This window comes from Rhinopithecus roxellana, chromosome 10 (assembly GCF_007565055.1).
Source record: "Rhinopithecus roxellana isolate Shanxi Qingling chromosome 10, ASM756505v1, whole genome shotgun sequence".
Taxonomy (NCBI): Eukaryota; Metazoa; Chordata; class Mammalia; order Primates; family Cercopithecidae; genus Rhinopithecus; species Rhinopithecus roxellana.
In genome coordinates, this window is record NC_044558.1 from 95,824,767 (window position 1) to 95,846,009 (window position 21,243).

The 21,243-nt window shown below is 46.3% G+C and overlaps 1 protein-coding gene across 1 annotated transcript in view; it reads left to right on the top strand.

The window, feature by feature from the left end:
• Positions 1-2,712: 2,712 nt before the first annotated feature.
• Positions 2,713-21,243, top strand: part of LOC115900052 (P2X purinoceptor 7-like) — a 38,775-nt gene continuing 20,244 nt past the window's right edge. Inside the window, exons 1-2 of the mRNA XM_030939708.1 lie at positions 2,713-2,757; positions 16,146-16,345. Coding sequence (XP_030795568.1) covers positions 2,713-2,757; positions 16,146-16,345 — 245 coding nt within the window. The remainder of the gene's footprint in view (positions 2,758-16,145; positions 16,346-21,243) is intronic.

Sequence of the window (21,243 nt, forward strand, 5' to 3'; positions counted from 1 at the left end):
AAGAAAAAAACTTATTTCCTCAAAAACTTAAATATAGAATTACCACAAGACCCAGCAAGTCTACTACTGGCTATATCCCCCCAAAGAATTGAAAGCAGAAACATGAACAGGAATTTGTAGAACCATGTTTATAGCAGCATTATCTCCAGTGAGCTGAGATCGTGCCACTGCACTCCAGCCTGGGCAAGAGAGCGAGACTCTGTCTCAAAAAATAAAAATAAAAAATAAAAAAAGAAGTCCCAAAGTAGGGTGGCTCCTGAGTTAGTTAACTCAATGGTTCAAACCAAGTTCCTTCCATCATTCTGCTCTGCCATCCAGAGCATGTCATTTCAGAAAGACCATCTCTTCTCACATCTGTTTCTTAGGAATGACTCCTTCCTTCTTTCCTTCCTTCCTGCCTTCCTGCCTTCTTTCCTTCCTTTCCTCTGTCCCTCCCTCCTTCCTTCCTTGACGGGATCTCAGTCTGTCACACAGGCTGGAGTGCAGTGATGTGTTCATAGCTCTTTGCAACCTTGACCCCTGCACTCAAGTGATCCTCCCACCTCAGCTTCCCAAGTAGCTGGGACAGCAGGCATGCACCACCATGCCTGGCTAATTTAAAAAAAAAAAATTAGGCCGGGCGCGGTGGCTCAAGCCTGTAATCCCAGCACTTTGGGAGGCCGAGACGGGCGGATCACGAGGTCAGGAGATCGAGACCATCCTGGCTAACACGGTGAAACCCCGTCTCTACTAAAAACTACAAAAAACTAGCCGGGCGACGTGGCGGCGCCTGTAGTCCCAGCTACCCGGGAGGCTGAGACAGGAGAATGGCGTGAACCCGGGAGGCGGAGCTTGCAGTGAGCTGAGATCCGGCCACAGCACTCCAGCATGGGTGACAGAGCGAGACTCCGTCTCAAAAAAAAAAAAAAAAAAAAAAAATTATAGGCAGGTCTCACTACATTGCCTAGGCTGATCTTGAACTCCTGAGCTCAAGCAATCCTCCCATCTCAGCCTCCCAAAGTGCTGAGATTACAGGTTTGAGCCGGTAGGCCCGGCTACATCTTTCTTTAGAAGCCCCACAACAAATTTCCTCTCATGTTTCACAGCCATACACTCGTTTTCATACCCATTCCTACACCAGTCACCCACAAGTGGAATGGGACTAACACGATATTCCTGAATTGGGGATGAAGTTGTCTTTCTCAAGAGTTTAAAACCTGAGTAAAATTGGGTATTCTGTTAACAATGAAAATAGAATGGTTTTTTAAATTTATTTATTGAGACGGGGTCTCACTCAGCACTCACTGCAGCCTTGACCTCCTGGGCTCAAATGATCCCCCCGCAACTGCCACCTAGCTTCCAGAGTAGCTGGGACTGTAGGCGCATGCCAGCATACCTGGCTATTTTTTCTTTTTCTTTTTTTTTTTTTTTTTGAGACAGTCTCGCTCTGTCACCCAGGCTAGAGTACAATTGTGCAATCTCGACTCACTGCAGCCTCTGCTTCCTGGGTTCAAGCGATTCTCCTGCCTCAGCCTCCCGAGTAGCTGGAATTACAGGCGCCCGACATGATGCCCAACTAATTTTTTCTATTTTTAGTAGGGACGGAGTTTCGTCATGTTAGCCAGGCTGGTCTCAAACTCCTGGCCTCAGGTGATCCACCACCTCACCCTCCCAAAATGCTGGGATTACAGGCATGAGCCACCATGCCCGGCCTCCACCTGGCTATATTTTCTATTTTTTGTAGAGAAAAGGGGTCTCACTATGTTGCCCAGGCTGATCTTGAACTCCTGAGCTCGAGGGATCCTCCTGCCTCCCAAAGTGCTGAGATTTCAGGCATGAGCTCTCATGCCCCACTGAGAATGAATTTTGAATGGGCAACTAAGAATGTCTGCTATACCCCTGAGACTGACAAGCTCTCGGGATTAATGGACACGTGGGAAGGATTGTTTCAAGCATGCTTCTATTACCAACTAGCAGGTGGGGAGTATGAGTTCCCAAATTCTGGATCAAAGGTGGCTCACCCACAGATTCTCATTCCAGCCTGTGAGATGGAGTAAAGGAAGAGTGGGGCGTGCTCTTTATTTTTAAGGTCATGACCTCTGCACAAACAGTTCCCTCTCCTTCCTGCCCTAAGCCCTGGCTCTTCCCTGACAGTCCTTGAAGCCCTTCCTAGGGGATGGTGGTCCTCCTCCCAACCCCATGGTATCCTCTGTCCTCCACACCTCTATTACTAGATCCATAGTCCTCCATCTTAAGTAAGCACTGAGGCTCCTGGCATCTAGCTGTACCACCTTCTGTGCCTCCTCATTGATGATGCCTACTCATCAATCAATCAACCAATCAACCCTTATTCTCAGAGGGCTTTAGCAACTGGCTTATCCTTCTCACCCCAGTTCCTACTGCCATATTGGTGATTTCAATGGCCCAGGACATGGTCAAACTCCTGGCCCCTCAGTTCGTGTCCCTTCTTATTCCAATGACCTTCACCTCCACTCTGCTTTAGTCACTATCTCCCAGGACCATGTCCTGGACCTCGGTTTCTCCTAGAACAAATCATCCTCTAAAGTCTCACATTTCTCTGATCACAGGCTCTGTTCTTTTGATCATTCTGGCTTAGCAGTTCTTTGAACTCCAGAATCCCCTGGCCCTTCCACTTTCTCCCTCTCAGGATGCTCCTTCCTCCAATTCCTTTCCCATCCAGCCTAGATTCCATGATCTTTGCTATACCCAGGCATGGACGTTGTGAACGACTCCCTGATATCCATTCCAACCCAGATGGTTGGTCCAAGTGGGTCATGGTCATTCCCTGTCTCTTGTCAGGAGAGGAACAGGCATGTGACTCACTTCTAGCACAAGAGGGTAGAGTGAGGTGGGGCGAAGGGGACTCTGGGAAAAATTTTCCCATGAAAGAGACAAAATAATTGATTATCTTTCTTCCTGAGGATGAACCCAACAACAAGGGTGGCAGTACAGAGAGACAGAAAGAATCCAGATCCTTGACGATATTGTCAAGCCACTAAATCATCCCACACTGAAGCTTATCTTCCCCCCCAGATATCCTAGTACATTAAATAATCAATTATTTCATATTTAAGCCAGCTTGAGTCAGGCATTCTGCTACTTTTAGACAAAAGCACCCTAAATAACATAATTTGCAACTTAGAGCAAAAGCCCAGTCCTGGATCAATGTAAATTTCCTTCCATCCTGTTTTTATATTTGTTCTGGTTAGATTGGTGGAGAAGACAATAGGTCCTCAATCCTCCAGAAACCTCAGACGTCTCTCTACCATCCACCATTAGGAGAGTCTTAGTTTTCCTCATCTATCTCCAGCCTTTGTTTAGGGTTGTAGAAGACCTGGGTTGTTATGTAAAATGGCCAGCAATCTTGACTAGGAAACAGATATTTTTTGAATTTCCCAGGGATAGCATGGGTATTCAGCTTGGGTTGAGAGGAATAGAGGGGAGATCTTGAGGTTTAAATAAATCCAGCATTTATAAGAAGGTAGGGTAGGTATATCCAGATTAAGTTGAGTGAACCAAGTAATTCCCAGTGGCTGAACTGAGTCAGGAGACAAAGAAAAGCTTTCTGCCCTGTATTGTGGCCTGACAGGGGATGCAAGTCCCAGGAAAGGGTGATCTTTGGGCAGAGCAACAGAATCAGCCTTTTGCTCCTGCATCTTGGGCCTGGCTAGCTACAGTCCCAGTAACACATGTTGACACCATAACAAACAGTAGACAACAATGATGACATATCTTAAAACTATGTGAACCACTTGGCAAGTCCTGGTGGGTTGCTGGGTGTGGAGGTAGAAGGCAGTTCCTGTTGGTGGGAAGGCCCCAGGTCACTCCCATAATCTCAGTCACCTAGACTGCTGGCAGTAACAAATTCATGGTCTCTAATTCTTACCACCACCCGGGAATTCCTGTTTTCCCTGTTGGTATTCTCCTCCCGTTCACCATAGCAACTATTTTGAATCTTCTCAACACTCATCCCACTTCCCACCCTCCTGCCTTCCCTCTCACTCTCATCAGGCAACTCTGCCTCCTATTTCTTTTTCTTTTCTTTCTTTCTCTTTCTCCTTCCTTCCTCCCTCCCTCCCTTCCTCTCTCCCTTCTTTCTCTCTCTCTCTCTCTCTCTTTTTTTCTTTCTTCTTTTATGAGACAGGGTCTTGCTCTGTTGCCCAGACTGGGGTGAAGTGGCACAATCATGGCTTACTGCAGTCTTGACCTCCTGAGTTCAAGGTGATCCTCCCACCTCAGCCTCCCAAGTGGCTGGGACTACCCTGCCTCCTGTTTCACACAGAAAATATTTTTTGGGCCAGGCACGGTGGCTCACACCTGTAATCCCAGCATTTTGGGAGGCCAAGATGGGCGGATCATGAGGTCAAAGAGTTCGAGACTGGCCGGGCGTGGTGGCTCAAGCCTGTAATCCCAGCACTTTGGGAGGCTGAGACGGGCGGATCACAAGGTCAGGAGATTGAGACCATCCTGGCTAACACGGTGAAACCCCGTCTCTACTAAAAAATACAAAAAAAACTAGCCAGGCAAGGTGGCGGGCGCCTGTAGTCCCAGCTACTCGGGAGCCTGAGGCAGGAGAATGGCGTAAACCCGGGAGGCGGAGCTTGCAGTGAGCTGAGATCCCGCCACTGCACTCCAGCCCGGGCGACAGAGCGAGACTCCGTCTCAAAAAAAAAAAAAAAAAAAAAAAAAAAGAGTTTGAGACCAACCTGGCCAACATGGTGAAACCCCGTTCTCTACTAAAAAAAAATACAAAAATTAGCCGGGGGTAGTGGTGCACACCTGTAATCCCAGCTACCAAGGAGGCTAAGGTAGAAGAATCGCTTGAACCCAGGAGGTGGAGTTTGCAGTGAGCCAAGATCATGCCACTGCACTCTAGGCTGGGTGACAGAGCAAGACTCCATCTCAAAAAAAAAAAAAAAAAAAAAAAAAAAAAAAAAAAAGGCCTAGCGCATTGGTTCATGCCTGTAATCACAGCAGTTTGGAAGGCCGAGGCGGGTGGATCACTTGAAATCAGGAGTTCGAGACCAGCCTGGCCAACATGGTAAAACCCCATCTCTACTAAAAATACAATAGTAGCTGAACATGTTGGCACACACCTATAATCCCAGCTTCTTGGGAGGCTGAGACAGAAAAATTGCTTGAACCCAGGAGGCAGAGGTTGCAGTAAGCCAAGATCACACCACTGCACTCCAGCCTGGGCAACAAGAGCAAAACTCTGTCTCAAAAAAAAAAAAAAAAACAGAAAAAGAAAATTTTTTTATTTTTATTTTGCTATGTTGTCCAGGCTGGTCTCAAAATCCTGGCCTCAAGTGATCCTCCCACCTCCACCTCCCAAGTAGCTGGGACTACGGGCATCACAAGACTTTACACAAAATAGATGCCATCTATCTGATTGGGACTATCCTTACCTTACTTGCTTACTTGCAACTAAACTTACCTTTTCCTCTATCCCACAGATGTTGTAGCACTGTCCGGTTGAACTTTCTACAATGGTAGGCAAGTTCTGTATGTCTTTGCTGTTCAATATGGTAGCCATTAGCTACATGTGGCTATTGAAATTCGGCTTGTACAACTGAAGAAGTGAATTTTAAATTTTATTTCATTTTAACTAATTTAAATTGAAGTAGCCACATGGGGTGAGTGGCCACCCTATTAGGCAGCACCAGTTTAGCATAACTAAAAGAAAAACATTTTAAGATACCAAGGCACAGCGGTTTCTGCTAACCCTCTGACATCACTAGGCAATACACTCTTGATTAACTTATTTTAAGAATTCTGGGCTAGGCACGGTGGCTCACGCCTGTAATCCCAGCACTTTGGGAGGCGGAGGCAGGCGGATCACCTGAGGTCAGGAGTTTGAGACCAGCCTGACCAACATGGAGAAACCCCGTCTCTACTAAAAATACAAAATTAACCAGGCATGGTGGTGCATTCCTATAATCCCAGTTACTCGAGAGGCTGAGGCAGGAGAATCACTTGAATCCGGGAGGCAGAGGTTGTGGTGAGCTGAGAAATTGCACTCCAGCCTGGGCAACAAGAATGAAATTCTGTCTCAAAATAAATAAATAAATAAATAATTCTGAATTAGGCGATGAGAAGGAAGCAAGAGAGAATTAAAAAGGCACATTCACTGAGAAATAGCCCTGGAGAAATATAGAGGAAAATAATATTGCTTTGACATGTTGTTTTAGTCATGGCGGTTATCAAGAAAGAAACAAGAGTGAACCATGGCTGGAACATTGCACACCTGACAGAGAAGTAAAGCCCTGGCCAGGCACGGTGGCTCATGCCTGTAATCCCAGCACTTTGGGAGGCCGAGGCAGGCAGATCACGAGGTCAGGAGATCGAGACCATCTGGATAACACAGTGAAACCCCATCTGTACTAAAAATACAAAAAAATTAGCCAGGCATGGTGGCAGGAGCCTATAGTCCCAGCTACTCCAGAGGCTGAGGCAGGAGAATGGTGTGAACCCAGGAGGCAGAGCTTATAGTGAGCCGAGACTGTGCCACTGCACTCCAGCCTGGGTGACAGAGCGAGACTCCATCTCAAAAAAAAAAAAAAAAAAAGGAAAAAAGAAAGAAAAAAAGAAGAAAAGAAGAAGAAAAGCCTTGTATCGTGGCTGCAAAACCCCACTGGTACAGACAGGTTCACAGAGTCTGTGGGAGGAAGTATGGAACACCAGCCAGGTAGAGAAGAGGAGAGTGAGGTTTCATCATCAGTTGAGTAATTTCAAAGGATGTCCAGTTATCTTTGTTTGCATTTTCTACCTTGAATGCAAAATGTGTGCAACACAAATATAATGGTAACTTGCATGTCCCATTTTGTGTAACTGATTTTGCTCACTTTTGGAGACTCTTGTTGGTGCAGTCCTGGAGAAATAGCTGAGAAAGCAAAACAGCTGAATATTCATTATTTTATTAAGTGGTAGATAGCTGCAAACGCTCTATTTCATTTCTTAAACAGCTTCAATCTCTTTACCTCTAGGTATGCTAGTTTACAAGGACTCCAGATGGCCTGGGAGCTTCAAAATGTTTCGCCAATTATCAGAGTAAGGTAGGGCCTGCTGGAAACCAGAGCAAACCAGAATCAGGGACTCCTTGTTATCTTTAGATCATTAATATATCATTATAATACTAAAATCCCTACCCATAGAATTACCATTTTCTGAACATGCATCTTATGAAGAGACGTGTTTATGGTTTGTGCCTGCACATCTAAAGTTCCTCCCTGCATAAACTTAAACCTCTCCACCCCATATGTAACTCTTTAAAATTCTCCAGCTTCCCCAGCTTGGGGAGGAGGAGGTGTTTCTGGAGTGAGAGGTCACTCCTTCTCCTTCTCTGGCCAGAGAATAAATCCAGCTGGCCTTTTTTTTTTTTCCCCAATTTGGGTGTTGTTTCTTTGCAACTGATATAAAGTAAGGAAAGGACTCAGTTTACCCAGGACATTTCTATCAGTTTATATTTTGAAAAGTTACACACCTTTTAAAATCTGTAAAGTTTGAGTACATTTTCCTCTCTCCTCGGACCTCCCCTAAATGAGCAACCAATTGTTTAAAGATCCTATTTGGAGGAATTTATTTCTCCCTGATTTAAATGCTTTTATCACACACTAAGCTCCTACTTTTTTTTTTTTTTAAAGGAACTTTTTTTTTTTTTTTTTTTTTTTTTTTTGAGACAGAGTCTCGGTCTGTGGTCCAGGCTGGAGTGAGTGGCGCGATCTCGGCTCACTGCAAGCTCCGCCTCCCGGGTTCCCGCCATTCTCCTGCCTCAGCCTCCCGAGTAGCTGGGACCACAGGCGCCGCCACCACGCCAGGCTAATTTTTTTTTGTATTTTTTTTTACTAGAGACGGGGTTTCACCGTGTTAGCCAGGATGGTCTCGATCTCCTGACCTCGTGATCCGCCCGTCTCGGCCTCCCAAAGTGCTGGGATTACAGGCTTGAGCCACCGCGCCCGGCCTTTTCTTTTCTTTTTTTTTTTAATACAGGGTCTCACTCTGTTGCCCAGGCTGGAGTGCAGTGGCATGAACATGGCTCACTGCAGCCTTGACCTTCCAGGCTCAAGTGATCCTCCCACCTCAGCCTCCCGAGTGGTTGGGACCACAGGCGTGCACCACCACCACTGGCTGATTTATCTTTATATCTTATAGAGACAGGGCTCCCTCTGTTGCCCAGGCTGGTCTTGAACTCCTGGGCTCAAGCAATCCTGCTGCCTTGGCTGCCCAAAGTGCTGGGATTACAGGTATGAGCCACCACACACGGCCTCCACCTATCTTTGTGTTTAATACTTGACTCCACTCTGTTCCAGTAATTTATCTGTCAGGTCCCTTACTAGAGTGGCTTTAATTACACAGCTTTACCATCGCTCTTAATATCTCCTGGCCACTGGCTTATTTGTGAAGTGTTCATCCCGTGGCCTCTGGGTACTCACTGTTTCCTGGTTTTCCTCTCCTCCCTAGTGCCTCAGCTTAGTCTTCTTAATGTTGGTGTCCTTCAGGGAGCTGTCTTCAGCCCCCCTCCATGTCACTGTACCCTCTCCCTGGGCAGGACCCTGGCTCCACTCTTGCCCCTTCTGCCCATTCTCCAGGGTGCAAAGTGCTCTGAGTTGCAAATGAGATCATGCCACACCCCTGTTTATAAACCCACTTGTTGCTCTCAGGGAAAATTCCAGACAGACTCCTTAACACCAGCACATACGGCTGGACGAGGTTCAGGTGAATGTAGTTTGTTTGGGATGTGACCCAGGAAGAGGAATGGGGAAGGGAGGCAGAGAAGGGAAGGCAGTCGACACAGGAAGCACTAAAGAGCAGGTCACGGCCGGGAGTGGTGATTCATGCCTGTAATTCCAGCCCTTTGGGAGGCTGAGGCGATTAGATCACTTGAGGTCAGGAGTTCGTGACCAGCCTGGCCAACATAGTGAAACCCTGTCTTTACTAAAAATACAAAAATGAGCTGGGCGTGGTGGAGCGTGCCTGTAATCCCAGCTACTCGGGAAGGCTGAGGCAGGAGAATCGTTTGAATTCGGGAAGTGAAGGTTGCAGTGAGCCGAGATGGTGCCGCTGCACTGCAACCTGGGCGACAAGGCGAGACTCCGTCTCAGGGGACGGCAGGTCACAGCTGTGGGCATCTGGGCTCAGTCCCACTAGGGCCCTCTGGAGATTGCCTAGACCTGCATCAGGGCTGTCCCACCTGAGGGAATTGGGTTATTTAACCAGCAGTCCCCCAGCCTCTATTCTCTGAGAGCTATCTTCTTTCTCTCTCCCTTGCTCCTTCCTTTTCTTCATCCTTTCTACTTCCTCTCTCCCTTCTCCCCTTGTGGACCTGAGCCGTTGACGCCGTGTTTGCTTGTGGCCCCGCCCACAGCCAGAGCTGATTGGACCAGGGATAAATAACTAAGCCAATCATTTCCCTTGAATTCCAGAACTGGGTAGTGGATCTGGGCTTGCACTTAAACTGCGGACACCTAACCTTGAAGGTAGTGTTGGACCACGTGCCCTGGGAGAAACAGAGGAATCCAGTGTTTACAGACACTCACAATGGGTGCACAGAGAGACAAACAGAGGCGGGCCCATGCAGCTTCAAATTGAAAGAGCAGCTTCAGCTTAGGACAATTTAGTTTCTGATTCTACTAATAGGTTCTCATGAGATTGGGCCACATTTCCTGCACCTGAGTTCTGTGAGATAAGTGTTTCCTCAGAAAAACCTCCCTTTTCTGCTGAAGAATGTCACCTGATTTTCTGTAAATTGTAAACACATACACACACAACTAAGAAATCCACCATTCAATCCCCAATCCCCATTTCTTCACACGTGGCTTCTTACTCCACAGAGAAACAGAGACCACCATTCTCAACATCCCACTTAGTCTATCATAATCTTTGAATGGCTCAATTGGTTCCATCTTCTCTACATTCTTGCAACACACAAACATTTTCCCTTGACTCAATTGAAAACCATTCTTACCTCTCTTTCTTTCTTTTGTTAGACAGAGTCTCACTCTGTCGCCCACACTGGAGTGCAGTGGCGCTATCTCGGCTCACTGCAACTTTCTCTTCCTAGGTTCAAGTGATTCTTCTATCTCACCCTTCTGAGTAGCTGGGATTACAGGCGGGCGCCATCGCACCCAGCTAATTTTTGTATTTTTAGTAGAGACAGGGTTTTGCCATGTTGGCCAGGCTGATCTTGAACTCCTGATCTCATGTGATCCACCCAGCTTGACCTCCCAAAGAGCTGGGATTACAGGCGTGAGCCACCGCACCCGGCCTCTTAGCTCTCTTGTTCCTCATAGTCAAGCCTATAGAAAAAATAGTCCATGCCTGCTGTCTCCACTCTCTCCTCTCATTAGTCCTTACTTGCACTATTTTGTGGGAAAGCGTTTCATTTTGAAGATGTGACTCGAAGTGTCTGTGGGATATATAGGTTCATAGGTTCATAGACTATTCAGGGGTGGAGCACAGAATTCAGATATGATCTGGAGATATAGATTTGGCATTCGGGAGATTTAAAAAGTAATGAATGCAGGCCGGGCTTGGTGGCTTACCTGAGGTCGGGAGTTCGAGATCAGCCTGACCAACATGGAGAAACCCATCTCTACTAAAAATACAAAAAATTAGCTGGGCATGGTGGCACATGCCCGTAATCCCAGCTACTTGGGAGACTGAGGCAGGAGAATCGCTTGAACCTGGGAGGCAGAGCTTGCAGTGAGCCGAGATCGTGCCATGGCACTCCAGCCTGGGCAACAAGAGTGAAACTCTGTCTCAAAAAAAAAAGAAAGTAATGAACGCATATGGTAGAAAAAATTCAGATACAAGCAGGGTGATAAATAAATTGTCAAACACCGACTAATTCCCCCAGCTCCCTTCCCAGAGACCACCTTGTGTATCCTTCCAGATGTGCCAGCTTCATGGGCATGGGACCTGTGCAGTCATATAGGGACACACACTTAAAAGGAATCTGAATTTGTTTAATGCTTTGCTGTCACCATTTTGAAATGTTTAACTTTTGAATAAGGGACTTCACATTTTCTTTTTCTTTCTTTTTTTTTTTTTTTTTTTTTTTTTTGAGACAGAGTCTTGCTCTGTCGCCCAGGCTGAAGTGCAGTGGCGCGATCTCAGCTCACTGCAAGCTCCGCCTCCCAGGTTTACGCCATTCTCCTGCCTCAGCCTCCCAAGTAGCTGGGACTACAGGCGCCCACCATCTCGCCCAGCTAGTTTTTTGTATTTTTTTTTTTTTTTATTTGAGACGGAGTCTTGCTCTGTCGCCCAGGCTGGAGTGCAGTGGCCGGATCTCAGCTCACTGCAAGCTCCTCCTCCCGGATTCATGCCATTCTCCTGCCTCAGCCTCCCAGGTAGCTGGGACTACAGGCGCTGCCACCTAGCCTGGCTAGTTTTTTTGTAGTTTTTAGTAGAGACGGGGTTTCACCGTGTTGGCCAGGATGGTCTCGATTTCCTGACCTCATGATCCGCCCGTCTCGGCCTCCCAAAGTGCTGGGATTACAGGCTTGAGCCACCATGCCCGGCCAGGACTTCACATTTTCATTTTGCACTAGGCCTTGCAAATTATGTAGTAGATCCTGTTTCCAGTTATATTCCATGCATAATTAAACATATAATATACATATATACTTCCTCCTCCCACCTGCTTTGCATTTAGCATTTGATTATTATTAAAACAATGTGTGCGGATGACATTTCCCAGGGAGAAGATGCAATAGTCATTAGCACTGTTCACCAAATATTTCTGCTTCTGCAGTTTCTGGATACATGGGGGATATATGTGGGAATTGCATTTCCTGATTCCTTAGTGGTTGGGTAGGACTAAGTGATTAGTTTTGACCAATGAGTAATGAGTAGAGAAGTGAGTGCATTTCTAGGTCAGAGCTTTTTTTTTTTTTTTTTTTTTTTTTTTTTTTTTGGTAACTTTATATTCTTTCCATCACGAGGTCAGAACATTTAATTGCTGCTGTGAGACTGTAATTCTCTTCCCTCAGCCTCCTGAGTAGCTGGGATTACAGGTACCTGACACCACGTCTGGCTAAATTTTGTATTTTTAGTAGAACTCATTAAAGAGTTCAAGACAGTGGCTATTCCATTAGCCTTGATCTCTGAGTGACTGAAGAGAGCAGAGCCTTCTGGGAGACCCATGATGGACATGCAGTGTGCGTGAGAATTAAATCATCACTGTTATAAGCCATGAGACTCTGAGAGTGCTTTCTTATTTCAGCATAACCTGTCCTGTCCTGATAGGAACATAAAAACTGCTGAGAGACAAAAAAAATGCCTGTAATCCCAGTACTTTGGGAGGCTGAGGCAGGAGGATCACTTGAGGCCAGGAGTTTGAGGCCAGCCTGGGTAACATAGCAAGACCCTATCTCTACAAAATAAAAAAAAAAAAAAATAGCCAGGCTTGGTGTCATGCACCTGTGGTCCCAGCTACTCAGGAGGCTGTGGCAGGAAGATCACTGGAGCCTAGAAGTTTGAGGTGGCAGTGAGCTATGATCACGCCACTGCACTCCGGCCTGGGTGACAGAGCAAGACCCAGTCTCTGAAATAAATAAATTAAATTATTTTTTTAAAGAGAAAGATAAGATAAAGAGTCATAGAGGTACAAATGAGAAACCAGGAGAACATGGGACCCAGGAGAGTCATGGAAACCAAGGGAAAAAACTGCTCCAAGAAGTAGAAAGTGGTCAGTGGTGTTGAACACATCCAAGAGATCAAGTAAAATAAGGAATAAAATATATTCACGAAGTCTGGCTACTAAGAAGTCATTGGTAACCTCATTGAGAACAGAATCCATGGAGTGGTGGAGGTGGCAATAGTGAAATAGTGGACAAGGGCTGAAGGAGTAGAGAGGGGACAGCATGAGAGATCAGTGCAAGAGTTCAGCAGAAAGACAAACAGGCCAGGCACAGGGGCTCACACCTGTAATCCCAGCACTTCGGTAGGCCGAGATGGGCGGATTGTTTGAGGTCAGGAGTTTGAGATCAGCCTGGCCAACATAGTGAAACCTTGTCTCTACTAAAAATACAAAAATTAGCCGGGCATGCTGGCGTGTGCCTGTAATCCCAGCTGCTTGGGAGGCTGGGGTAGGAGAATCTCTTGAACCCAGGAGGCAGAGATGGCAGTGAGCTGAGATCATGCCACTGCACTCTAGCCTGGGCAACAAAGTGAGACTTCATCTCAAACAAACAAACAAAGACAAGAAAATAGACATCTTTGAATGGTAGCAAGAGCAACACTAAAGTGATTTGCCTATTCTGGACATTTCCTATAAATGGAGTCATAAAAGAAGTATCCTGGCTGGGCCTGGTGGCTCACACCTGTAAGTCCAGGACTTTGGGAGACCAAGGCAGGCAAATCACGAGGTCAAGAGATCGAGACCATCCTGGCCAACATGGTGAAACCCCGTCTCTACTAAAAATACAGAAATTAGCTGGGTGTGGAGGTGCACACCTGTAGTCCCAGCTACTTGGAAGACTGAGGCAGGAGAATCACTTGAACCCAGGAGGTGGAGGTTGCAGTGAGCCGAGATCATGCCACTACACTCCAGCCTGGTGACAGAGCGAGACTCCATCTCAAAAAAAAAAGAAAAAAAAAAAAACGAAAAAAGGTATCCTTTTACATCTGGCTTATTTCACTTAGCATAATGTTTTAAAGGCTCATCCATGTTGAAGCATGGGTCAGTGCTTCATTCCTTTTTAAGGCTGAATAATATTCCCTTTTATGGACAGCCCCCTTTTGTGGATTCATTTGTCAGTGGATGGACATTTGACTTGTCTGCCTGTTCACTGCTGTATCCACTATTCCTGGTGCTCTTGGGAATGAATGAATGAATGAGTGAATGAATAAAACGAGCAGAGCTGTCCAAGGTCACAGAGCTGGTAAGATGTGAAACCAGGATTGGAAGTCAAACCATTAGTCCCCTAGAGCCAATGTTCTTTTTCTTTTCTTAAGAGGGAGTTTTGCTGTCACCCCAGCTGGAGTGCAGTGGCGTGATGTCAGCTCACTGCAACCTCTGCCTCCTGGGTTCAAGCAGTTCTCTTCCCCTCAGCCTCCCGAGTAGCTGCGATTACAGGTGTCTGATACCACGTCTGGCTAATTTTTGTAGTTTTAGTAGAGATGGGGTTTCGCCATGTTGGCCAGGCTGGTCTGGAACTCCTGACCTCAAGTGATCTGCTCATCTTGGCCTCCCAAATGTAATGCTGGGATTACATGTGTGAGCCACCCTGCATGGCCAGGCCAATGTTTTAAGCATCAGGCTTTACCTGTGAATCTTCTCTTGTTACAGATGAAGATGACTGTATCACTCAGATTCCTGGTGGGAAAGCAATGGCATACTCAAGTGGGGTAACTAATGATGGGACCATTTACAAAAGTGTGGGCAGAGTTAAGAAAAAGCAATAATGGGGGGCGCGGTGGCTCACGCCTGTAATCCTAGCACTTTGGGAGGCCAAGGTGGGCGGATCACAAGGTCAGGAGATCGAGACCATCCTGGCTAACCCGATGAAACCCTATCTCTACCGAAAATATAGAAGCAAAATTAGCCGGGCGTAGTGGCAGGCACCTGTAGTCCCAGCTACTCACGAGGCTGAGGCGGGAGAATGGCGTGAACCTGGGAGGCGGGGCTTGCAGTGAGCTGAGACCGCACCACTGCACTCCAGACTGGGAGACAGAGTGAGACTCTGTCTCAAAAAAAAAAAAAGAAAAGAAAAGAAAAGAAAAAAGAAAAAGCAATAAGGGATAGTGAGTTGCCTGGGGCTGGCAAGAGTGGGGAACCCTTACCACTCCCAGGACGAAAGGAGGAAGTGGTGCCCAGAAGCCCCGCCTATATGCAAATGAGAAGGGTAGGGCCCAGAGTCAAGTCCATCCTCACTGCTCTCCAGTCTCCTGAACTGGAAGCCAGGGGTCAAGGGGGCCCCTGATACAGTTCGTGGGGGTGAGAATGTACAAATTAGCTCAGACTGGAAAATTAAAAATCTACCGGGCCACTTAGCAGACTGGAATAACAGACATGGATCAAGTCGGCTGCAAAGATAACAGGATACAATATTTCTCTGTAGCTATACAGTGATAATATTTCCCCCACCCCCCGTCTTTGAGTGACTGCTGAAACATTGTCCTTTAAAATCACAGACCATCAGAAAGTTTACTGTTTGGAATTACGTGACTAAGACTGAAATATTCCAATTTTGCCTGTAGAATCTAAGTCATTTTGACACAGAGAAGCAGCCTCAATTTACAACTTAGGAGCAGAGATTCAGATAAAGAGTTTCTGGACACATTTGACATTTATCTTAGCTTTGTTGCTTCCAAGAAAACAGGGCCCTGGGTCCCCTTTACAATCCAGATTTGAGGTTGACTGCTTTGTACAAGCCTGCTTTACTCCGAGTCTATCAAAACATGACTTCATTTAGATTTTATCTATACTCCACTTTCCTCAGAATCCTATAATAAATCGCTGTCTTCCTTTGGTGATGTCCTGAGGCTCCTCTGGTGGGTGGTGTTCCTCACAGAGTAGATCAATAAACCTAACTTTGTTGGACTGCCACTTGGTCCCTGGTGATCTTGGGCTGATTGGTCTAGAGCAGGGTGGAAAGTAACTCACAGGGTCAAGCAAGAAAGATCCTGCAGAGAAATAAAGCCCCTCCACCCCTAGTACCCCCACCCCTGCAAATCGGATGTTTCCCGCCAACTGCAGACCAGAATATTATAAGAGCTCCTATACATCAGGGGCTGAATAAAGGGTTGTAGAAATGAATGAATCAATCTCCAAGTGAGGCTTGAGGCAATGGAAAGATCTCAGCCCTTTTCTGAGGCACAGTGGAAGCTCTGGGTCTTGCGACATTTGCAGGGCTGCCCCCTTTTCCCAACAGAAATGAGTCCAAAAAAGCAAAAGGAAAGGGGGGAAAGAGAGAATTCTAAAAATGCTCATCCTCTGAACACCATCTTTGTGTAGGCATCTGGGGGAGGCCCCCTGGGGCGAGGTAATCTGCCAGCCAGGCCCTTAGGACACAGCCCTTCTGGTTTATCATTTATTGCAGTCACATCTCAGGCAACTGCCAGGGCCCGCCCCCACTCCACAGTCATTGGAAGAGCTCAAAGTTAAAGGCTCCCGCTAAAAGTCACTATGTTTCATTTTGCAGTTACTGGTAGGGGGCTTGCTGTGGCACCATCTGGGAGTCCTGGTCCAGCCCCGCTCAGGGAGGGAGCCTGTCACCGTTCCAGCCTGCTGTAGCTGCAGTGATGTTTTCCAGTATGAGACAAACAAAGTCACCCAGATCCAGAGCATGAATTGTGGCACTATTAAGTGGTTCTTCCACGTGATTGTCTTTTCCTACGTTAGGTAAGTGGGATGCCGGGAGGACCCCAGATCTCTGCAGTGGTTGACAGCACAGAAGGACCCAGGGGGCAGCTTCAGGTACACATTCTGAATCTCACATGGTTTTCAAATTTGGACCTGCTTTCACAGCAAGCTGGGCGGGAGGGAGGAAGCAGCTTCAGGCAGGAGGCTGCAGCAGAGAGAAGCCATGGGAGGCAAGCAGGATTCATTTCTGCTCTACTACAGGGCCGCCAGGGAGAGCAGGGCTGGGTTGTGCCCGGGGAAGGTGGGAAAGTGCAGGGCAACATCCTGGTTTCCCAGGGAGGAAGCAAGGATCTCAGGGCACTCCTGAGATCAGGCTGATCAGGCTGGCATCTGAGTCACCCTGCTTGGGAAGAATAGGACCAGGTTTATAAATGTATTTTAACTTTAGGTCACCAACGTCAGGACGGCTCTGCCTTTTGGTTTTTGCTTTTTCTTTTCTTTTCTTTTTTTAAGATGAAGTCTCGCTCTTGTACCCCAGGCCGAAGTGCGACGGCACGATCTCGGCTCATTGCAACCTCCGCCTCCTGGGTTCAAATATTCTCCTGCCTCTGCCTGCCCACTCCACTCCCCTGCCCCACCCTCCCCAGCCAACGAGTAACTGGGACTACAGGTGCCTGCCACCAAGCCCAGCTAATTTTTGTATTTTTAGTAGAAATGGGTTTCACCATGTTGGCCAGGCTGGTCTAGAACTCCTGACCTCATGTGATCCACCTGCCTCGGCCTCCCAAAGTGCTGGGATTACAGGCGTGAGCCACAATGCCCGGCCGGTGTTTGTTTTTTCTAAAAGAAACTTACTGAGATAATATTCATACACCACACAATTCACCATTTAAGGGTACAATTTAATGGTTTTCAGATTATTCACAGAGTTGTGCAATCATCCCCACGATCAATTTTAGAATATTTTCATCAACTCAAAAAACAAACAAACAAACAAACAAACAAAAAACCACACTCCTTTGCCATCATTTCCCAGCACTGTTCCCCCTCCTTCCTACCCATGAATCTGCTTTCTGCCTCTATGGATTTGCCTATTCTGGACATTTCACGTAAATGAACTCACACAATATGTGGTCCTTTGTGGCTGACTGTTTTTCACTTAGCATGTTTTCAGTGCTCATCCATGTTGTAGCTGTTGTAGCATGTGTTGATACTTCATTCCTTTTTTTTTTTTAGATATGGGGGTCTCACTATGTTGCCCAGGTTGGTCTCAAACTCCAAGACTCATGCAATCCTCCCACCTCAGCCTCCTGAAGTGTTAGGATTACAGGCGTGAGCCACCATACCTGTCTGATACTTCATTTCTTTTTATGGCTGAGTAGTATTCCATTGCATGGATAGAACACTTTTATATATCCATTCATCTATTGATGGGCACTTTGGTTGTTTCTCTTTTTTTGGCTGTCACGAATAATGCCGCCATAAACATTGTGTACAAGGTTTTATGTGGATATATATTCTCATTTCTCTTGAATACGTACCTAAGAGTGGAATTGCTGGGTCATATGTTAACTTTGTTTCACCCTTGGAGGAACTGTGGAGCTGAATTTCACAGCAGCCACACCCTTTGACATTCCCACCAGCAGAGTATGAGGGGTCCAGTTTCTCCACATCCTCACCAACTCTTCTTATTATCTCTTTTTAATTATAGCCATGCTAGTGGGTGTGCAGTGCTAGTTCATTGTGGTTGTGATTTGCATTTCCCTGAGGGTGACTGTCTCTTATTTTCTGTGATGATGATGATGATGACAACCTATATCTATAGAGGGTGGCAGTGTAGTTTACTAAGAGTGAAGGCAACTTATTTTATAATACTGGCTGTGTCTTATTGGCCAAGTCATTAACTTCTCTGAGCCTCTGTTTCTGCATCTGTTCGTAGGGTTGTGACAATTAAACAAAAAAGGCATGAGAAGCCCTTATCATGATGACTGACATACGATAAGAGCTCCATAACTGGAATCAATTTTTAAAAATAATCTTTTTGAATGTATTTTATATATGTATTATATATGTATATAGAATATACATATATGTATATATGTATATAGAATACATGTGTGTATTCTATATACATACTCTCCTTTGACCCTCAAAGTAACCACGTCTGAGTTTGGGATTTGAGATCTGGAAATGTGGATTCTAAAATCCTTCACCTCTTTGAGCCTTGGTTTCCTCATCTGTAAAATGGGGAGACTTGTTGTTAGGAATATTAAATGAACTAATAAATGCAAAGTTGTTCAAGAAATATATGGCATATAGCAAGCCCTTACTAAGTGTTAGTTCTTATTTTTTTTTTTTTTTTTTTTTTTTTTGAGGAGGAGTCTCGCTCTGTCGCCCAGGCTGGAGTGCAGTGGCTTGATCTCGGCTCACTGCAAGCTTCGCCTCCCGGGTTCCCGCCATTCTCCCACCTCAGCCTCCGAGTAGCTGGGACTACAGGCGCCTGCCACCTCGCCCGGCTAGTTTTTTGTATTTTTAGTAGAGACGGGGTTTCACCGTGTTAGCCAGGAGGGTCTCGATCTCCTGACCTCGTGATCCACCCGCCTCGGCCTCCCAAAGTGCTGGGATTACAGGCTTGAGCCACCGCGCCCGGCAGTTCTTATTTTTAATAATGCTATCATTAGGATTATCATTATTTGAGTCCTATTTTTACTACTCAACAATATTGAATGATAAACATATACACTAGGCTGGGCATGGTGACTCATGCCTGTAATCCCAGCACTTTGGGAGGTCAAGGCAGGCAAATCACCTGAGGTCAGGAGTTTGAGACCAGCCTGGCCAACATGGTGAAACTCCATCTTTACTAAAAATACAAAAGCTAATTGGGCGCGGTGGTGTGTGTCTATAATTCCAGCTACTCAGTAGGCTGAGGCAAAAGAATTGCTTGAACCCGGGAGGTGGAGGTTGCAGTGAGCCGAGATCATGCCACTTCATTCCAGCCTGAATGACAGAGCAAGACTCCATCTCAAAAACAAAAACAAAAACAAAACAAAACATGCTGAAATCGAAAACCAGACATATTACTTAGACCAGCTATCATAGGACCAATGGAAAAGAGCATAATTAGTAAATGCCCCCTTCTGCATTAATACAGAGATTGCATGTCATAATTCCGTGTAGCAGGTGATAGGACTTCCTGACATTCCTGGACCCAGCATACAATTTCTTTCTTACTTTTTCGCGAAAAAGTGAGATATGGTCTCACTGTGTCACCTAGGCTAGAGTGCAGTGGCGTGATCACAGCTCACTGCAGCCTCAGCTTGTCAGGCTCATGTGATCTTCCTGCCTCATCCTCCCAAGTAGCTGGGACCATAGGCACATGCCATGATACCTGGTTAATTTTTATTGTTTTTGTAGAGACAGGGCTTTCCTTACGTTGCCCAGCTGGTCTCAAACTCCTGTCCTCAGGCAATCCTCCTACCTTGGCCTCCCAAAGTGCTGGGATTATAGGTGTGAGCCACCATTCCTGGCCTACAATTTCTTCCTTCCTTTCCTTCCTGTCCTTCCTGTCCTTGCCTGGGAAGGTTCCTTTCTTTCAGGGGGAAGTCCTTGGATCTTTCGGGAAGTCCGTGTGGGAAGGCAGGTGAGGCTGTCGGGGGGGAGGCAAGGGATGGAAGCGGGCGGGGTTCCTTGATCCTGCCTTCGCTTGGGTCCTGGCCGTTGTCCCTTCCTTCCGGATTCATCCGTTTCTTCGTCATCAGGATCCTCTTTCTTTCTTTCTCTCTCTTCGCCCTCCTTTCCTTCCTTCCTTCCTTCCTTCCTTCCTTCCTTCTTCTCCTCCTTCCTTTCCTCCTTCCTTCCTTCTTCCTTTCCTTCTTCCTTCTTCTTTCTTTCTTCTTTCTTTCTTTCTTTTCTTTTCTTTCTTTCTTTCTTTCTTTCTTTTGTCTTTCTTCTTTCCTTTTCTTTCTTTCTTTCTTTCGAGATGGAGTCTTACTCTGTCACCTAGGCTGGAGTGCAGTGGCATGATCTCGGCTCACTGCAACTTCTGCTTCCCAGGTTCAAGCAGTCCTCCCACCTCAACCTCCTGAGTAGCTGGAACCATCATGCCCAGCTAATTTTTTTGTATTTTTGGTAGAGACAGGGTTTCACCATGTTGTTCAGGCTGGTCTTGAACTCCTGAGCTCAAGCGATCCATCCATCTTGGCCTCCCAAAGTGCTGGGATTACAGGTGTGAACCACAATGCCCAGCCTACAATTTTTTAAAAGCAGATTATTGTATATATAAAAACATTACTATGAGAACACCTTATAATGATGAGTATTTTTCTTTCACATGATGAAATCATAACTTACATGTATTTAACTCCCTCAAATTCAGTTTTACATGTTCCATGGGGACATGGAGAGAGAGAATAATATAACCAGTACAATGATTCAGCAACTGGGTTTCCTGGAGTAAGTGTGAGTTGGGATACTTGTATCTGGGGTTCCCTCCATCAATCTCTGTTCTCATGTGCTTCTCACAGAGTGAGCATCTTGCTGCTCTATCTTTAAATCTAGGTACAGATTTTTCAGCCACATGACCCCTAAAATAAGCCAATTCCTCCACCTGCATCTGGAGCAAAACTGTAGAAACAGCAACTTGTTCCGGAGCTGGAAATTGGCTCCAGTGGACCCACTGGGAAGAAGGAGGTTTTGCTATGCCTTGTGGACAATTTAAGGGTTTAAAAGGCAATTTTGATAAGCCATGTTTTTTGTTTGTTTGTTGTGAGACGGAGTCTCGCTCTGTCGCCCAGGCTGGAGTGCAGTGGCGTGATCTTGGCTCACTGCAAGCTCCACCTCCTGGGTTCATGCCATTCTCCTGCCTCAGCTTCTCGTGTAGCTGGGACTACAGGTGCCCGCCACCATGCCCGGCTAATTTTTTGTAATTTTAGTAG